The 16,827-nt window shown below is 34.4% G+C and overlaps 1 protein-coding gene across 3 annotated transcripts in view; it reads left to right on the top strand.

Annotated features, from left to right (window-relative positions):
* Positions 1-16,474, top strand: part of LOC135101658 (calcium-dependent secretion activator-like) — a 503,368-nt gene extending 486,894 nt beyond the window's left edge. For all 3 annotated transcript variants that reach the window (XM_064005957.1, XM_064005958.1, XM_064005959.1), the window contains 2 exons: positions 14,508-14,613; positions 15,423-16,474. In XM_064005957.1, coding sequence (XP_063862027.1) covers positions 14,508-14,613; positions 15,423-15,533 — 217 coding nt within the window. In that variant the 3' untranslated portion in view covers positions 15,534-16,474. The remainder of the gene's footprint in view (positions 1-14,507; positions 14,614-15,422) is intronic.
* The last annotated feature ends 353 nt before the right edge of the window (positions 16,475-16,827 follow it).

The following is a 16,827-nucleotide window of genomic DNA, read 5'->3' on the forward strand; positions in this document are numbered from 1 at the left end:
GTGCAATATCTTGAACAAGAAAATATAATAACAGAAAAACAATTCGGTTTCAGGAAAGAGAGATCTTGCGTAACAAACTTACTGAGCTTTTATACAAGAGTAATAGATAAACTACAAGAGAGAGATGGTTGGGTTGATGCAGTCTATTTAGATCTGAAAAAAAACTTTTGATACAGTTCCACATAAAAGTCTCATATGGAAACTGGAACATCGAGGAGGGCTAAAAGGAAAAATACTTAAGTGGATGAAGGATTATCTCCAAGGTAGGGAAATGAGTACAGTAATCAGAGATAATAAATCAAGTTGGTGCGAAGTAACAAGCGGAATACCACAAGGGTCTGTGTTGGCACCTATAATGTTTCAGGTCTATATAAATGATATGACGGTGGGTTTAAATAGCTACATTAACATGTTTGCAGATGATGCAAAGTTGATGAAAGTAATAAAGAATCAAGAGGATTGTGAGGAACTACAGAGGGATATTGATAGAATTTATGAATGGAGTAGACGATGGAAATTAAAATTTAATATAAAGAAGTGCCATGTAATGGAGATGGGAAGAAGTAAAAGGAGACCTTCATGGGAGTATAAGATGGGAGGAATCACAATACCAAGAAGCAAAGAAGAAAAAGACTTGGGAGTAATAATTCAAGACACGCTATCACCAGAAAAACACATCAATGGAATATTTGGCTCTACATATAATTTGCTAGCAAATATCAGGGTGGCATTTAATTACCTAGACAAAGAAATGATGAAGAAAATTATAACACACATGATACGCCCCAAACTGGAATATGCAGCAGTGGTATGGTCTCCACACAAGAAGAAAGATATAAAGAAATTGGAAAGGATACAAAGAACAGCTACGAAAATGATACCCAAATTGGAAGACCTAAGTTACGAGGAAAGACTGGAAGAAATTGGATTACCAACACTGCAAGAAAGAAGGGAAAGAGGAGACCTGATAACAATGTTCAAATTAATAAACAACATGGAGAAGATAGACAGAGATGACCTAGTTGTAAAAGTGGAGGAAGGAGATAGATGTACAAGGGGACATATGAAGAAATTAAAGAAGAGTCATTGTTTGGGAGATATTAAAAAATACAGCTTTCCGCATCGAACGGTTGAAATATGGAATAACTTGAAAGAAGAAGTGGTTGCGGCAAAGAGTGTGCACATGTTTAAAGAGAGATTAGATAAATTCGGGTATGGAGACAGGACTAATTTAGCTTTGGCTCGAACCCTATACTATACAACTATTTAAATACAACTAAGTAAATACACACACACACACACAGACACACACACCAATCATGTTTGCAGTTTATATAAATTATATGACGGAGAGTGTAAACAGCTACATGAGCCTTTTTGCAGATGATGCAAAGTTGCTGAAGAACGTTGAGAGTGCAGAGGACTGTGGAACATTACAAGAAGACCTGAACAAGATATCAGAGTGGAGTTATAGATGGGAAATGGAATTTAATTTCAAGAGTTGTAAAGTAATAGAATTTGGAAAAAAGTACAAGAAGAGTAAAAGGAAATTATGTGTTGAATGGTGTAAGGTTGAGTGGAGCAGAAGAGGAGAAGGATCTTGGTGTTACAGTGACTGGGAACCTGACCCTGGAGAGACGCATTAGCAAAATTACAGGAGAAACCTATAACTTGTTGAGAAGAATATGCAGGAGTAGTGTGGTCACCATACAAGAAAAAGGATATAAGGAAGTTGGAGAGAGTTCAGAGAGCAGCTACAAAGATGGTACCAAGTATCAGGGACTTGTCATATGAAGAGAGACTGGCGAGGATACATCTACCAATGTTGGAAAAGAGGAGAGAAGATTGCAGTATATAAAGCATATGAGGGAGTAGAGGAGGTGAACAGGAGCAACTTAATGGTCTGGGATACATGGGACACTAGAGGACATGGAAAGAGGCTGAGGAGGAGTGCTTGTAGAAGAGATGTCAAAAAGTATAGTTTCCCATACATAAGTTTTGATGTATGGAACAGTCTGGATAAGGAGATAGTAAATGCAGAAAGTATACATGGATTCGAGGCTAAGTTGGATATTAAAAGATATGGAGATGGGACAGCATGAGCATAGCTCTTTTCCCATAAAGCACAACTAGGTAAATACAACTAGGTAAATACACACACACACAATGTAAGGTGATGGAATTAGGAAAAAGCAAAAGAAGATTGACAAGTTCCTACACCATGGGAGAAGTGGAAATTAAGAAAACCAAAGAAGAAAAAGACTTGGGAATTACAATCAGTGATAATTTATCATCAGAAAAACATGTAAACAAAATAGTTGGGGAAACCTATGAGTTACTAAGAAAGATGAAAGGGGCATTTGCTTACATGAATGAAGAGATGATGAAAAAGTTGATGGAATATGTGATTTGACCAAAACTGGAATATGCCACAATTATTTGGTCACCCCATGATAAAAAGGAAATAAGGAAAATAGAAAGGATCCAAAAACCTGGAACCAAATTGGTACCAAGTTTAAGAGATTTAACCTGTGAAGAAAGATCAAGGAGATTGAAGCTTCCATCATTACAAGAGAGAAGAGAAAGAGGAGACCTGATTGCTATATACAGAGCTTTAAAGGGTAAGGATCAAGTTGACAAAGAAGACTTATTTGTGTAGGACTCAAGAGATACAAGAGGACATGGAGTGAAATTGAAGAAAACAGCAAGTAGAAGAGATGGCAAGAAATATGGTTTCCCAAATAGAAGCATAGAAATATGGAACAACTTAGATGGAACAGTGGCACAAGCAAAAAATATTCATGAATTTTAAGTTAAGCTGGATGCTTATAGATATGGAGAAAGGACAGCACAATCATAGCTCTTTTCCTGTAAAACACAACTAGGTAAATACACCTGAGCAGCCAAGCTGGAAGGATGCACGGATAGCAGCTCTGCAATCACCAAGATAAGCCAGTTGTGGTATAGGGAGTTTGGAGCAGTACTGTTTCTGTCTCCATGATGAAGTAGGAAAAAGGTAGAGGTGATTCTAAAAGCAGAGTTGAAAGAAAATTAGAAGGAGAAAATGGAGCCGAACCGAAGTGGTTTGTTTATGCCAAGCGATGAGTCGGCAGTGGGAGAAAACAACAACTCGGGGTTTTGTTCCAGTGACTGAGGTTAGCACAAAACCATGGCTAAGAAGAGTGTTGGCCCTGGAAAGTGACATGGAAAAACTGATGGAGAGATTTGGAGCTATGGAAGAGACCCAGGTAAGCCAAATTAAAGAACTAAAGGGATTGAGAGCCGAAAACATAGAGCTAAGAAATCGGTGCAACGCTCTGGAGATAGAAATTAAGGAATGCAGTAATAAAGTGGAAGGAAGTGCCAAAACTGTAGTGCAATTAAGTGAAAGGCAAGATGCATGGAAAAAGCTCCAAGAAGGAGATAAGGTAAAGTTTGAGAGGAAAGTAGATAAGTTGGAGAAACAAATGAGTGAGCAAGAGATCATACAAGGAGAGGCAGTAAACTTTGAGAAAATAATAGAACAATTAAATGAGGCCAAAATAACACAGAAGATGGTAAATGTTATCAAGACAAATGAGTCTCTTGTAAGAGAGACAGTTGACAAAAAGAAATGCATAATTGTCTTTGGGGTTAAGGAAATTAAGGAAATCAACAAAGCTGTAAGAGTGAAAGAGCTGAAAGAGATAGTAAACAAAGTGGTGGGAAAGGTACAAGAGGAGGGAAGATGTCTGGTTGATGAAGTGAAAGAATACCAGAGTTGGGAAATTTACAGGTGAAGAGCACAGACCCATAAGGATAAAATTTAAATCACAGAAGGAAACTGAGGAGGCTCTGACAGGGGCTTGCAAATAAGTTAAAGACGAGGTAACAAAAAACATATGGCTGAGAAGAGACTTAAATGAAAAGGAAAGAAAAGAGCTAATTGAAATGAGGGAGGAAGTAAAGGCAAAAAAATGAGGAGAGATCCGAAGAGCAGGAGATATTCTATTGGAGGGTGTTGGACATGAAAGTGAGGAAGTGGTACCTGAACAGGAGGGAGAACAGGGAAACAAGCTAAGGAGAAAAAAAGGCATTTTGAAGGTAGCTTACACAAACATTAATGGACTCATCTCAGAATTAAGAGAATTAAATGTTTATTTAAATGAGAAAAGTCCTGATATAATGGGCCTCACAGAAATAAAATTATATGATGAGCTAGAGGTAAAGAACATTGGGAAAAATCAATATAATTTATGGAAAAGAAGTAGAACATATAAGGAAGGAGGAGGAGTAATGTTTCTAGTTACAAAAAGCTTAGAGATGGTTGAAATAGAATATGGCAACAGATTAGCTGAGGCAATAAAAATTGGAGTGGAAAATACACAAGGCAAAAAGAGGCAATACATAGTGATGTACGTACCACCAAAAAACAATGCCTGGTCAAATGAAAAATATGAAATAATGATAAAAGACACAGTGAACTGAACAGAGAAAGTGCTAAGTGGTAATAAATTGATCATGATGGGAGACTTTAACTGTAAGGAGGTTTGTTGGGAACAGTGGCACACAGAGGGAACAGAATCATCTTGGGGAAATAAATTATTACAGCTGGCAATGGATAATATATTAACTCAATGGATAAAAGGAGATACAAGATTTGGAAAAGATGGAGAAATATCAAGACTAGATCTGTTATTTAGTAAGGAACCAGAAGGAATTGAGAATGTTCACATAGGGTGCCCATTAGCCAAAAGTGACCACGCTACCATAGAATTCAATATAAATGAGGAAATAGAGAATCAAAGGAATGAAGAACACCATGCTGGGAGATTAAACTACTGTAAGGCAGACTTTGATAACATGAGGAAGTTTTTTCAAGAGGAGAGATGGGCTGGATTCCATAAAGCTACAGGGGTCCAAGAGAAGTGGGATGAATTTTTTTAAATATATAAAGAGCGTGAAAAAAAGTTTGTGCCTAAAAAGCAGACAGTAATAGCTGGTAAAAAAGAGTGGTTTAATAAAAGATGCAAAGCAGCAAGAAAGACAAAAGAGGATACATGGAAAAAATGGAGGAAAAGTAAAAGAATTAACCTGTGGAATAATTACAAACAAGCAAGAAATGATTATGTGAAGATTCTGAAGGATGAACAAAGACAGTCTGAAAAAAAATCATTATAAAGAGATGTTCCCTATCTAGTTTTTGCATCCCACTCAGCAAACTGTACAAAGCAATCAAGTCACCTCTCTCTCGTCTCTTTTCCAAGGTTGGGAGTTGCATTCTAGCTGGTCGCTCTTCATATGACAAATCTTACAATTCTGTTATCATCTTTGTTGCTTCTCTCTGTATTCCTTCCAACTTTATGTGCTTTTTTTCATGTGGTGACCAAATTACTGCTGCATATTCTAATCTTGGACATATCATTGTGGTGATTATTTTCATCATTTCTATATCCAGATAAGCAAAGGCAACTCTTATGTTTCTTAGTAGGCTGAGAGTTTCACTGTTATCTTGTTAATATGTTTTTCTGGTGATAAATTCTCTGAGAAAATCACTCCCAGATCTTTTTATCTTGTCTTATTTATTGTTTCATTTCCCATCTTATAGTTATAGCTACACCTTCTGTTACTTTTTCCAAATTCCATCTTTTTACACTTACCATAGTTAAATCCCATTTGCCATCTGTTGCTCCACTCCCACACCTTGTCTATATCTCTTTGTAATTCTTCACAATCTTCTGTTCCCTTCACTCTTCTCATAAGTTTTGCATCATCAGCAAAAAGACTCACATAGCTGGATACATTTTCCACCATATAATTTATATACACCACAAACATTATTGCAAATGCAATAGAAATTTTAGAGAGATCAGAAGTCAGGTATTCTGTGGCTTCCCTGCAGGAACTGCTTACTTCCTGAAGAGTTGGACATATATGAAAAGACGTGGAAAAGTGCAGGGTGGTATCATCAGTGCATGAATGGATTGAACAAGAAGTTTGGTTTAGAAGATCATTTATGAATGATAGGAAGAGAGTGGGTCACAGGACAGAACCCTGAGGAACACCACTGTTAATAGATTTAGAGGAACAGTGACTTTGTTTTCCTCTTCCAGGTCATGTTTTTTTTTCCATTTTTTTTCAATTTTTGAATGAGGTTACTGATCATCCCTTCCATCAAAGCCACTTTCCTTCCTTGCATTTTATCATGTAGTTCATTATCTTCCTCAAATCCTGGGAATGGTGACCCCATTGGCAACATTCCACTCCCACCTATGGTGTCTGCCTTGCTGGAACTTTTACTCATTTTATTACATCTGTTATTAGTTAAATTTTCCCTTATTTTTCTTATTTCTGGAGACAGAACAACTCTACTTGAGCATAGCTCCTACCTGGGAACACATTCTAGGCTCCTAGTGGTGGCTGTGGTCAAACAAAATCTTTCTCTGCTGGAGCTTGGATCGCTGCTTGTTTACTTGTCAATATGTGTGTGTGTGTGTGTGTGTGTGTGTGTGTGTGTGTGTGTGTGTATGTGTGTGTGTGTGCGCGTGCATGCAGTCATATATTCATCTTTTTCCATCATTCTCCCGACAAGAAAAAGAAATTCCATCTTCACTTGATCACATCACCAATTTAAAAGATTTTATATATATATATATATATATATATATATATATATATATATATATATATATATATATATATATATATATATATATATATATATATAGTTGAACTTTGGTTACTGAACAATTCGGTTTTCGAACAAAATTTCTAACTCACAGTTGCTTCGGTTGCCGTACCATGATTCGGTTTTTGAACAAAGTTACTTGATTTCAAATGCTACAGTAGCAAAAGCTGCTATTTATTTTTAATTTATAGTTTCTATAAATATTTCTTTTGTTTTTATATATTTGGAGGAGAGACACAGAGGGTAAGACAGCATTTCAATCTTTGAAATAAGTTAAATGTGATCCCGATGAAGAACTTCAATGTAAGCAAACAAGATTCAGCATTCAGGAGTAGTCCTGAGCCTCTTGTGGCTCTCTCTCTATGATCCACAACATCATCACTGCTGCACAACTGCATTTTCCCAGTAGCTTTTCCCAGCAGCAAGATGTCTAAGTGTTATGATCACCTTCATATTGCCAGTGAGTGGGTTGCTCTTCTGTGTCACTGTTAGGCTTCTCTCACTTGATTGGTGACAAAGAGAATGCCTGCATGGTCTAAACAATATCTTTTCATAGTTATGTATCACTAAGTTCATTCAATACATCCTTTCTGGATAAAAAAATTTCTAATTTGGAGATATTGTGGAGCAGCCATCTGAGCATTGGGAATGTCAGTCATTACTCACTAAGACATGGTGGTCTGAGAATGGATTAATCTATTTTACATGGATTCCTATGGGGAAAATAGTTTTGGTTTTCGAACATTTCTGATTTTGAACGGCATTTGGGAACTAATTAAGTTCAAAAACCGAGGTTCCACTGTGTATATATATATATATATATATATATATATATATATATATATATATATATATATATATATATATATATATATATATATATATATATATATTTTTTTTTAGAAAACTGAATAAGAAAAATTAAATCCTTCTTCAGGTGACATCATTCGTATCATGTTTACTGCCATTGTCACTCTCAGTATTTATCTTAATTTTTGTGTAACTCTTTGAATGAGGGAACTGTACTACAACTGCCTGCTCCAGTTTTGGTTTTCAGTTTTCTCAGCATGTTCTCATGATGACTAAGTCTGCTTTTATAATCACAAAAAGGTTATCTTTTATATATATCTCTCCAACTATTCTGATGATATGATGAATTATTTCATATAATTTTCAGGCCTATCTTTTCTTTGGTTTCATCAATATCACTTGTTTTATCCTGTACTCCTAACTGACTCAATATTCATTTTCAAGTCCATAAATTTTTTACCTAAAAATCCTACTATAGATAATCAAAGTAAGCATGTTTTTAATTCAGTACATCAGTTTAGCTTCTTATATATGAGTGATTACATAATCATTATTACCTTTATCAGTGTTTTGTAAGATGCATCTGTCAGATTTGGTGTCTATTGTTTTTCTATGGTTACTCAATGTATCTTTGCTTTGTTCTTCTCAAATGTAGTGAACACTTTTCTGTAACATACTCTAGCTTTGATTGTACCATAGAAACTGCATACTCTATCAGCTTACCTTCATCAGTGTATTTAAGGGCTGCTTTCATAGCCATTAACAACGTTTTATATACATATATATATATATATATATATATATATATATATATATATATATATATATATATATATATATATATATATATATATATATATATATATACTGTAAAATCCCTCTTATCCGGCATCAACAGGACCGCCGACATGCCGGATACTTAAATAGAAGTGAAATTATGTCCACAATCACCACCCTGCACTCACGCATCTTACCATAACAAAGATCAGCTGATCGCCGTGCCGCGCATCGTCACCCGCGCTGCCACCTCACACTCACCAACACACAGTTGTAGCATTGGGCCTGTAATTATGACTACTCCTGATCTTTTCAAGCTGAACCACTCGTATAACACTTTGTCCATCATTTCACCATGATGATACTGCAGTGTGTGACGATTTTCCGCTGCCTTTGGTGTGTCGGTGGCTTTCATGTAATCCCCCAACTTCTTCATTTGGGATTTAATGTCATAAATAGTTGATGAGCCCACACCATATTCCGCCATTAGTTGCTGTCTGCTTTCACCTCTCTCTAATCGTCGACAAATATCTACCTTCTGCTTAAGTGTAAGCACAACACACTTCCTCTTTTCTACAACTTTAGGCATGATGAAGGCGTCAGGCGATAAACAATGCACACGCGGGACTGAGTCACTGAGTAAACACAGTGCAGTGGGCTGCGGGTGGCGCGAAGCAGTGCACTCTGGTGGCGAGGGGACAAAGTATGCCTCGCGCGGGAATTTTAATCGATTTTACGAGTACACATTGATTTTTTATTGATTTTAAGGCTCGGGGAAAAATGTGCCGGATACTTGAAGCTGCCGGACACTTGAATGCCGGATGAGAGGGATTTTACTGTATATATATATATATATATATATATATATATATATATATATATATATATATATATATATATATATATATATATATATATATATATATATACTTCTACATTAATAGTGTCTGTTCTCATTTTCCACTCAGCTGGTCCTTCAATTTATTTCCAGTATTTATGCTCCTATTTTTCTCATATTTTTTTTTTTTTTCTGCCTTTAAAGGTTTCATGTTTTATGCATCATAATAGGGAAAAAAAATGCTTCAAATGGTATGAAGTTATATGGAGTGTTTTTGTTTTTTAGAAAGGTGATTGAGAGTTCATCAGAATATTTTAAAGATTGTCTTTGAGAGTTATGGTATGGGAAGGAAGCAAAAGCAAAGAGCCAAAGAGTTTAAGAATTTACATATTTTATAGAGAAATACCTTTTTGCAGTAAAGTAGAAAATTTCAATGAAGCTTTATGTAGAGTCAGTCAATGCATTATCTATCCAGTTCTGATGAATATAGAGGTGTTCTAAATTCTCAGTAGAAATGTTTTTGTTGTGATATATATTGTTCCAATGTTTCAGCATTTGCAGGACAGATAGCAAAGCCACTCTGATTGCTGACTGCACCTTTTGAATCCAAAATATATGTTTTGCATGACTGTTCAGCTTATTTGTGTTATGAAAAAAAAAAATGAAAATAAAAGCCAACATAAATGTGACTGGATAAAAAACTTTATATGGTAAAAATCAACAAATGATAATAAAGCAAGGTGCTTGTGAAGTGTTTTAGGCCGCTTTTTACATTAGGCCATTTAGCAGCACCACTACTCATAAATAGTGGAGATAAATTGAAGCCTTCACATGCAGCTACAACTGCAGAAAGTAACACTGCAGATGTGCATTAGCACACAGTTGCTTTTGCTATGACAAAAAAGTAATGCTCATGACAATACCCAGCATTCAGTTGCAGATTTCACATGAGGCTGCAGCCATGTTATTATTTTAGCAGCATATATGTGGTGCTAAAATAATGTTCAGTATTGTCAAATAATGTTCAGTGTTGCCTTAAGCAGAAGTTCAAACATGCATTAGCAGCACCACTGATTCTTCAGAGTAGCAGTACTGAAGTGCTGCTCACATGGCATGTATTTACCTAGTTGTATAGTACAGGGTCCGAGCCAAAGCTCAATTAGTCCTGTCTCCATACCCGAATTTGTCCAATCTCTCTTTAAACATGTGCACACTCTTTGCTGCAACCACCTCTTCTTTTAAGTTATTCCATATTTCAACCGTTCGATGCGGAAAGCTGTATTTCTTAATATCTCCCAAACAATGACTCTTCTTTAATTTCTTCATATGTCCCCTTGTACGTCTATCTCCTTCCTCCACTTTTACAACTAGGTCATCTCTGTCTATCTTCTCCATGTCATTTACTAATTTGAACATTGTTATCAGATCTCCTCTTTCTCTTCTTTCTTGCAGTGTTGGTAATCCAATTTCTTCCAGTCTTTCCTCGTAACTTAGGTCTTCCAATTCAGGTATCATTTTCGTAGCTGTTCTTTGGAAAGAATACAAAGAACAGCTACGAAAATGATACCTGAATTGGAAGACCTAAGTTACGAGGAAAGACTGGAAGAAATTGGATTACCAACACTGCAAGAAAGAAGGGAAAGAGGAGACCTGATAACAATGTTCAAATTAGTAAATGGCATGGAGAAGATAGACAGAGATGACCTAGTTGTAAAAGTGGAGGAAGGAGATAGACGTACAAGGGGACATATGAAGAAATTAAAGAAGAGATATTAAGATATGGGATTTGGGAGATATTAAGAAATACAGCTTTCCGCATCGAACGGTTGAAATATGGAATAACTTAAAGAGGTGGTTGCGGCAAAGAGTGTGCACATGTTTAAAGACAGATTGGACAAATTCAGGTATGGAGACAGGACTAATTGAGCTTTGGCTCGGACCCTGTACTATACAACTAGGTAAATACAACTAGGTAAATACATGCCATTCAGCAGCATTGAAAAGTGGTCCCATGTGAAAGGCTCTTAGCATTAAAAGTGCCATCCAACACACATGAGTAGTGCTGCTGAAGTGCTACTCACATGCCATCAAGTAGCAGTGATAGATGACCCTGTGTGAAAGGGACCTCATGTACAGTATAAACAAAAAGCTTGAAGTTGAGATTTCTAATATAAAAAGATTAGTTATAATGCATAAGACAATGATTCAGATAATTTTGAGAGGATGTACTAGATAAAATATAAACTGATTCCAAAATACATTTAATTATAAATTTTAACACTAAAATATAAGTAAAAGGGAGACAATAAAGGGTGGCAATGGAATTACCAAGAAAAATATGGGAAATAGGTTGTAAGCTTTATCAGTGATCTCTCTTGTAATGTAGAACATATGAGCAAAGATGAAGAAGACTAGATGAGGAAGAGAGATATGTTAAAAATGTAAGACTGTTATATAGTAAGATATGTTGGGGCAGTTTTTTATATTATAAGAAAATAACTAGTAAAGAGGAGTTTGTGTATCACATATACAGATAATCAGATTAGTGCAATTGGTTTTAGCAGTTTAGTTTGCAGGAAATATGATTACTGCAAGAGAATGGAACAAAAGTTTGCTCTATAGCAAGGATTAGGAGGGAATGAAAAATTTATGGAGCTAATCCATATTCTAACACTGACTACCCATCATCATTGAGTAGTGCAATGATTTATGTTAGTGAAACTTGGATTGGTTAAGATGGTGGTGTCAAGAGCATGATGAGTTATATGTATTGCTGTTGTCAGAGACAGTTTAACATTATAAAGTACTAAGGAACAGACTTGGGACTGAGAATTAGGTAAAAAGTATAAAAAAGAAAAGAAAAAACATTAAGGATTATGAATACTTGTCTGGCTTGGAGGAGTGCCATTAGGTAACAAGGGTTAGCCCATATAAATATAGAATGTACATTTAACTATTATGGTGCTAAGAGTGGTAGGAAGATGTTTTAAGTTGCTCATTGTTTAAGAGAAAGGGACATCCCTATATATATATATATATATATATATATATATATATATATATATATATATATATATATATATATATATATATATATATATATATATATATATACACACACACACACACAGTCAGTGCCGAAAAAGATGACAAAATCTTGAGTCGGTGTCAGCGTTTGCATGCCATTCAAATAATTTGATCAGGTTGGATGGGAGAACGGAGCACTGATAATATCTGACCTGTCAATTCAAGACAGACAATAGCCTTGGGTACACTCACACATTAATGATCTTAGTATAGATTTGACAACTGAGTGATAAGATGTTTTTTGTGAGTGGTTTCCCAAGTTGACTTCCACAAGTTACTGTTACATATCTCTCCATATCACCTGCCAGTGGCTACTAAACTGCCTATCACTTGTGAAGAAATAGTGTCTGTGGTTGCCTTGTGGCGAGGCATAAAAACATCTTAGAAATAATTGGTATTATTGGAAGTAGAGAGAGAACTGCGTACTGGGTCAAGAGGTTCAGAGATGTGACCAACATCATTATGTCATACAAATTTCAAAGATCCACTACCAAGGGGTTCTTTTCTTTCAATTCCCTTCCTGTTAGGGGAAGATTACATTCAGCTTATCTTTTCGCAATGTTCAAGGTTCGCTGTGCAATCTTCTTTCCTAACCCAGGCCTCACTCTGTGCTCTATGATAGACAGTATGGCTGCCATTTCTGAACCTCTTGACCCACCAATATACAATTTTCTTTGTAACTACCAATTCTAATTACTTCTTAGATGTTTTTATTCCTCAGCACATGGCAGCAACAGATGTTATCTCATTACCAGTAATAGGCAATTTAGTAGCCACTGGTGGGCGATATGGAAAGATATGTAACAGTAACTTGCAGAAGTTAACTTGGGGAGCCACAAACAAAAAACATCTTATCATTCAACTATCAAATCTATACTAAAACCATTAAAGTGTGAATGTGCCCATGGCCACCATCTATCTTGAGTTGCCAGGTCAGATATAAGTGCTCTACTCTCCCATCCAACCAGATCATACTAGCTGGATGATGCACTGACTCAGAATTTTGTTGCCTTTTTTTGGTGCATATATATATATATATATATATATATATATATATATATATATATATATATATATATATATATATATATATATATATATATATATATATATATATATATATATATATATATATTTGGGACTTTGTAATTTTTAAATGGCAGATTTTCAGAGTAATTTTTGGTAAATAGATAAAATTAAAGCATAAGATCAGTAAATAATAATTTATCTTTTTATTATTGATCATAGCTAACTGATAGAGAAGGTCAACAAAAACAATGCTTTGAATAAAATTAAATGAACAAAGCATCACTGTAATCATTATTCAACACCATTGCCACTCTCCTTCACAGTCAGATGCTCAGTAGTCTGTTGAAGTTGCTTACTCTTGTATTGTAGCATTAGATGATCATGAAACTCATTTATGTCAACATGGCTAACAGGCCTGAGTCATGAAAGATGAGCAAAATCATCAGGTTTTCTCTTATGTTTTACTTTTAAACTGAACAATAAACAAGAGTGACTCACTGCAATTACAGTCCATTATGATGACAACTTGCTTAGACTACAACACATCATAAATGACCACATACTGTACATTCTTTATGATGAGCAGTGACAACAGTAACTTAATTCCAGTTCCCATTAAGTTTGTAAATTCTTTTTCCACTGTCCTGTTAATCATAAAGACTTAATGGGCTTTCATGATTATGAACAATTTCAATACAATAGGAGTGATTTGTTTAGGCAGGCTACTAAACATCTGACTGTGGAGAACAACACTAATGGTGGTGGTGATGATACTGATGGCAATAATTCAAGTCAATTAGCTCAACTCACAACTCCTTAATTGAGTTAGAGTAATTCACTTTTTACAGTTTATCTTTAAGATAGGAAATTTATACAGTGATACAATAAAAGGCCAATTTCTGGTCATCAGTATCAATATATGGTATCAGATGCTGGGTATGATATGAAGAAAACATCCATGATTTTTTTTTTTTTTTTTTTTTTTTTAAGAATCTTTAGGTTTTCAGAATTCCGTATAAAAGATCGTGGATCTGAAACAGAAGTCTTCACTTGATATGGTTTACCACCAGACATATTACCACCTGAGCTATGACTGATATGGATATTGAATGGTTTGGTAAGGGGATAAAAAAAAATAAATAAAATAAAAAAAAGCGTGTTCTTGTCCTTATTTTTTCTAATAAACTAATGCAATTAATCAGATATTAAATTTTATGTGGGCTTTTCAGTTTTCTTCTCAGAACTGAAAAAGGTGAAAACAATACTTTGTCCTACTAATGGAATATCCTTGTTCTTTAGGGACTATCCAGAAACAGGAATTGAAGATGATATGGAGAAGAAGCCAAAGGTCACAGCTCAACTTAGCCAAACACTTGGAGAGGATCCTGCCAATTATGTTGCTAAGGTTAGTTTTACCATTTATTGATTGATGCATAATAACCTGTATTTTTGGGACAGCATGGTCCTATACCTGCAATAAGTGTTATTTAATAGCATTTCTTTATTATATGAGGCTGTTCACTACTATGAAAAAATATTTAGAAATGCAGTTTCATCACATCCAGGATGTAAACTTCAGTTGGCTAAAGGTTGAAAGAATATTAACTAAGAAAGGAGGAAGGTTGACTAAGAAAAAAAGTGTCTAATGATGTTAATGATAACACAAATAATACAGAAACATTTTACAGCAGTATTACTGACAGTAACTTATTGTCCACACTTATCTACTGTGATAGGTTCCTGACTCCTTCATGCATGGCAAACTTTTGTATTTGGTAAAGTCCCTCTGAATCCACCTTACTTTTCAATAAATAACACCTATATTCCAGTAAGCTAAATTTATATTCCTACATAACTTAATATTTATCATGATATACCTGATTAGTGTATTTATCATGATAAACCTGATTAGTGTTACAATAGATTCATCATAAATAGAGGTATCAAAAGTCAGACCACAGTAAATAAGAATGTGGCACAGGTATTTCATATAGTTGCAAATCAGTCATGGGAAAATTTTGTTCTTTTACTGATCAGTGTGATCATGACCAGTGAATGGATTTTTAACAAGGGTTGATGGCAAAAATTTTGCACTTCACAGAAAAAAAACCATGGAACCACAAACACACAATCAAGCATAGAATCAAATTTAATAACATTTCATATAACTATGTGTGTTATAATTATCATCTTATAACATTATTTTCATTTCAGGTATCAAATGTGGCAGGAAATGTGGCTGGAAAAGTTGGAAATGTATTTGGTGGTCTGAGTAAAGGAATTGGAGGAATTACTGGTAAATTTGGAGGTGGAGGGTTCTTCTAAGAAAAACACTTCATCTGCAAAGGAAAAGAAATGTCAGGATGTTATAATTCTTCTTGCTGATTGACTATACAATCCTTACAGCTATTTCTTTTCTCCTGATAAAGGCTTTTAAGGGATTTTTAGTTGGGAATTAATTACCCAAAAATTAAAAATGATGTGGCACCTCTCACAGAAAAAAAAATAAGTTTAGTGATTTTAATACATTTTTCATTATAGAACTATCAAGAATAAAAGTAGTTTATGTATTAAATTTCATGTCATCTCTTTACTACCTGCAAATAATGAAGGTGAACTATCAGAACAGTTTGTACTTTATATATAGCTAAGCAATCTTCCTGAAATTACTGCCAGCAACTTCAACAACACACAGCTCCTTCTTTGTAAAAAGCATGAAGAAATTATTTAAATCCATTACTGTGCTGCATTAATTGCAGAGTTTTGTGCAGGTTGAGAAAACTAAAAGAAAACTCAATTGCAGGCTTTGATAGAGCTTCCATAAAGAATGGTGCATGAAAAGATGTTCTGAGGATCACAACATAAGAAATTTTTAGGTTTTGTTTTAATATTACCACTAATTTTATATACCTTATTGATTTTTGTATAGTATAACAATGAGCTCTGTGTTAAATAATAACAAATAGAACCAATATACACCAACCTCATCATACATGAATATGATCTCCCACATGTCTTGATATGCCAAATAATATAAAATTATTAATGGTAGGTCAGTGATAATGATAGTTTTCCTTGCATCTTAAATTTTTAAGTAAAAGAGATAAAAGTTCTGTTCAATTTTCTATTACCTTAATTTCAGTGACTGCTTACATCTATAAATTAATGATGACAGTAAGAATATTAATAATTATACAGAACAAAAATATTCATCAAAATTAGAACAATGATTAATATTGAACATTAAAAAGAAAAGGAAAAAAAAATTATATATATATATATATATATATATATATATATATATATATATATATATATATATATATATATATATATATATATATATATATATATATATATATATAAGGTGAACAGGGATACACCAAACTTCCTTCTTCATTTATTGCAACGTTTCACCTTCACAAAAGGCATCATCAGGCTGAAAAATCTGATAAAAATAAATACGACAAAAATCATAATACAATATCACAATAGGGACACAGAGATTAAAAACACAACAGCAACTAAAAGGGACAACCAGGCAAGCAGTAATAAAAATCAATACAACATAATAATCAATCAACTACAGCTTATTCATTTTTGTTACTGCTTGCCTGCC

Source organism: Scylla paramamosain, chromosome 6 (genome assembly GCF_035594125.1).
Source record: "Scylla paramamosain isolate STU-SP2022 chromosome 6, ASM3559412v1, whole genome shotgun sequence".
In the NCBI taxonomy this organism is placed as follows: Eukaryota; Metazoa; Arthropoda; class Malacostraca; order Decapoda; family Portunidae; genus Scylla; species Scylla paramamosain.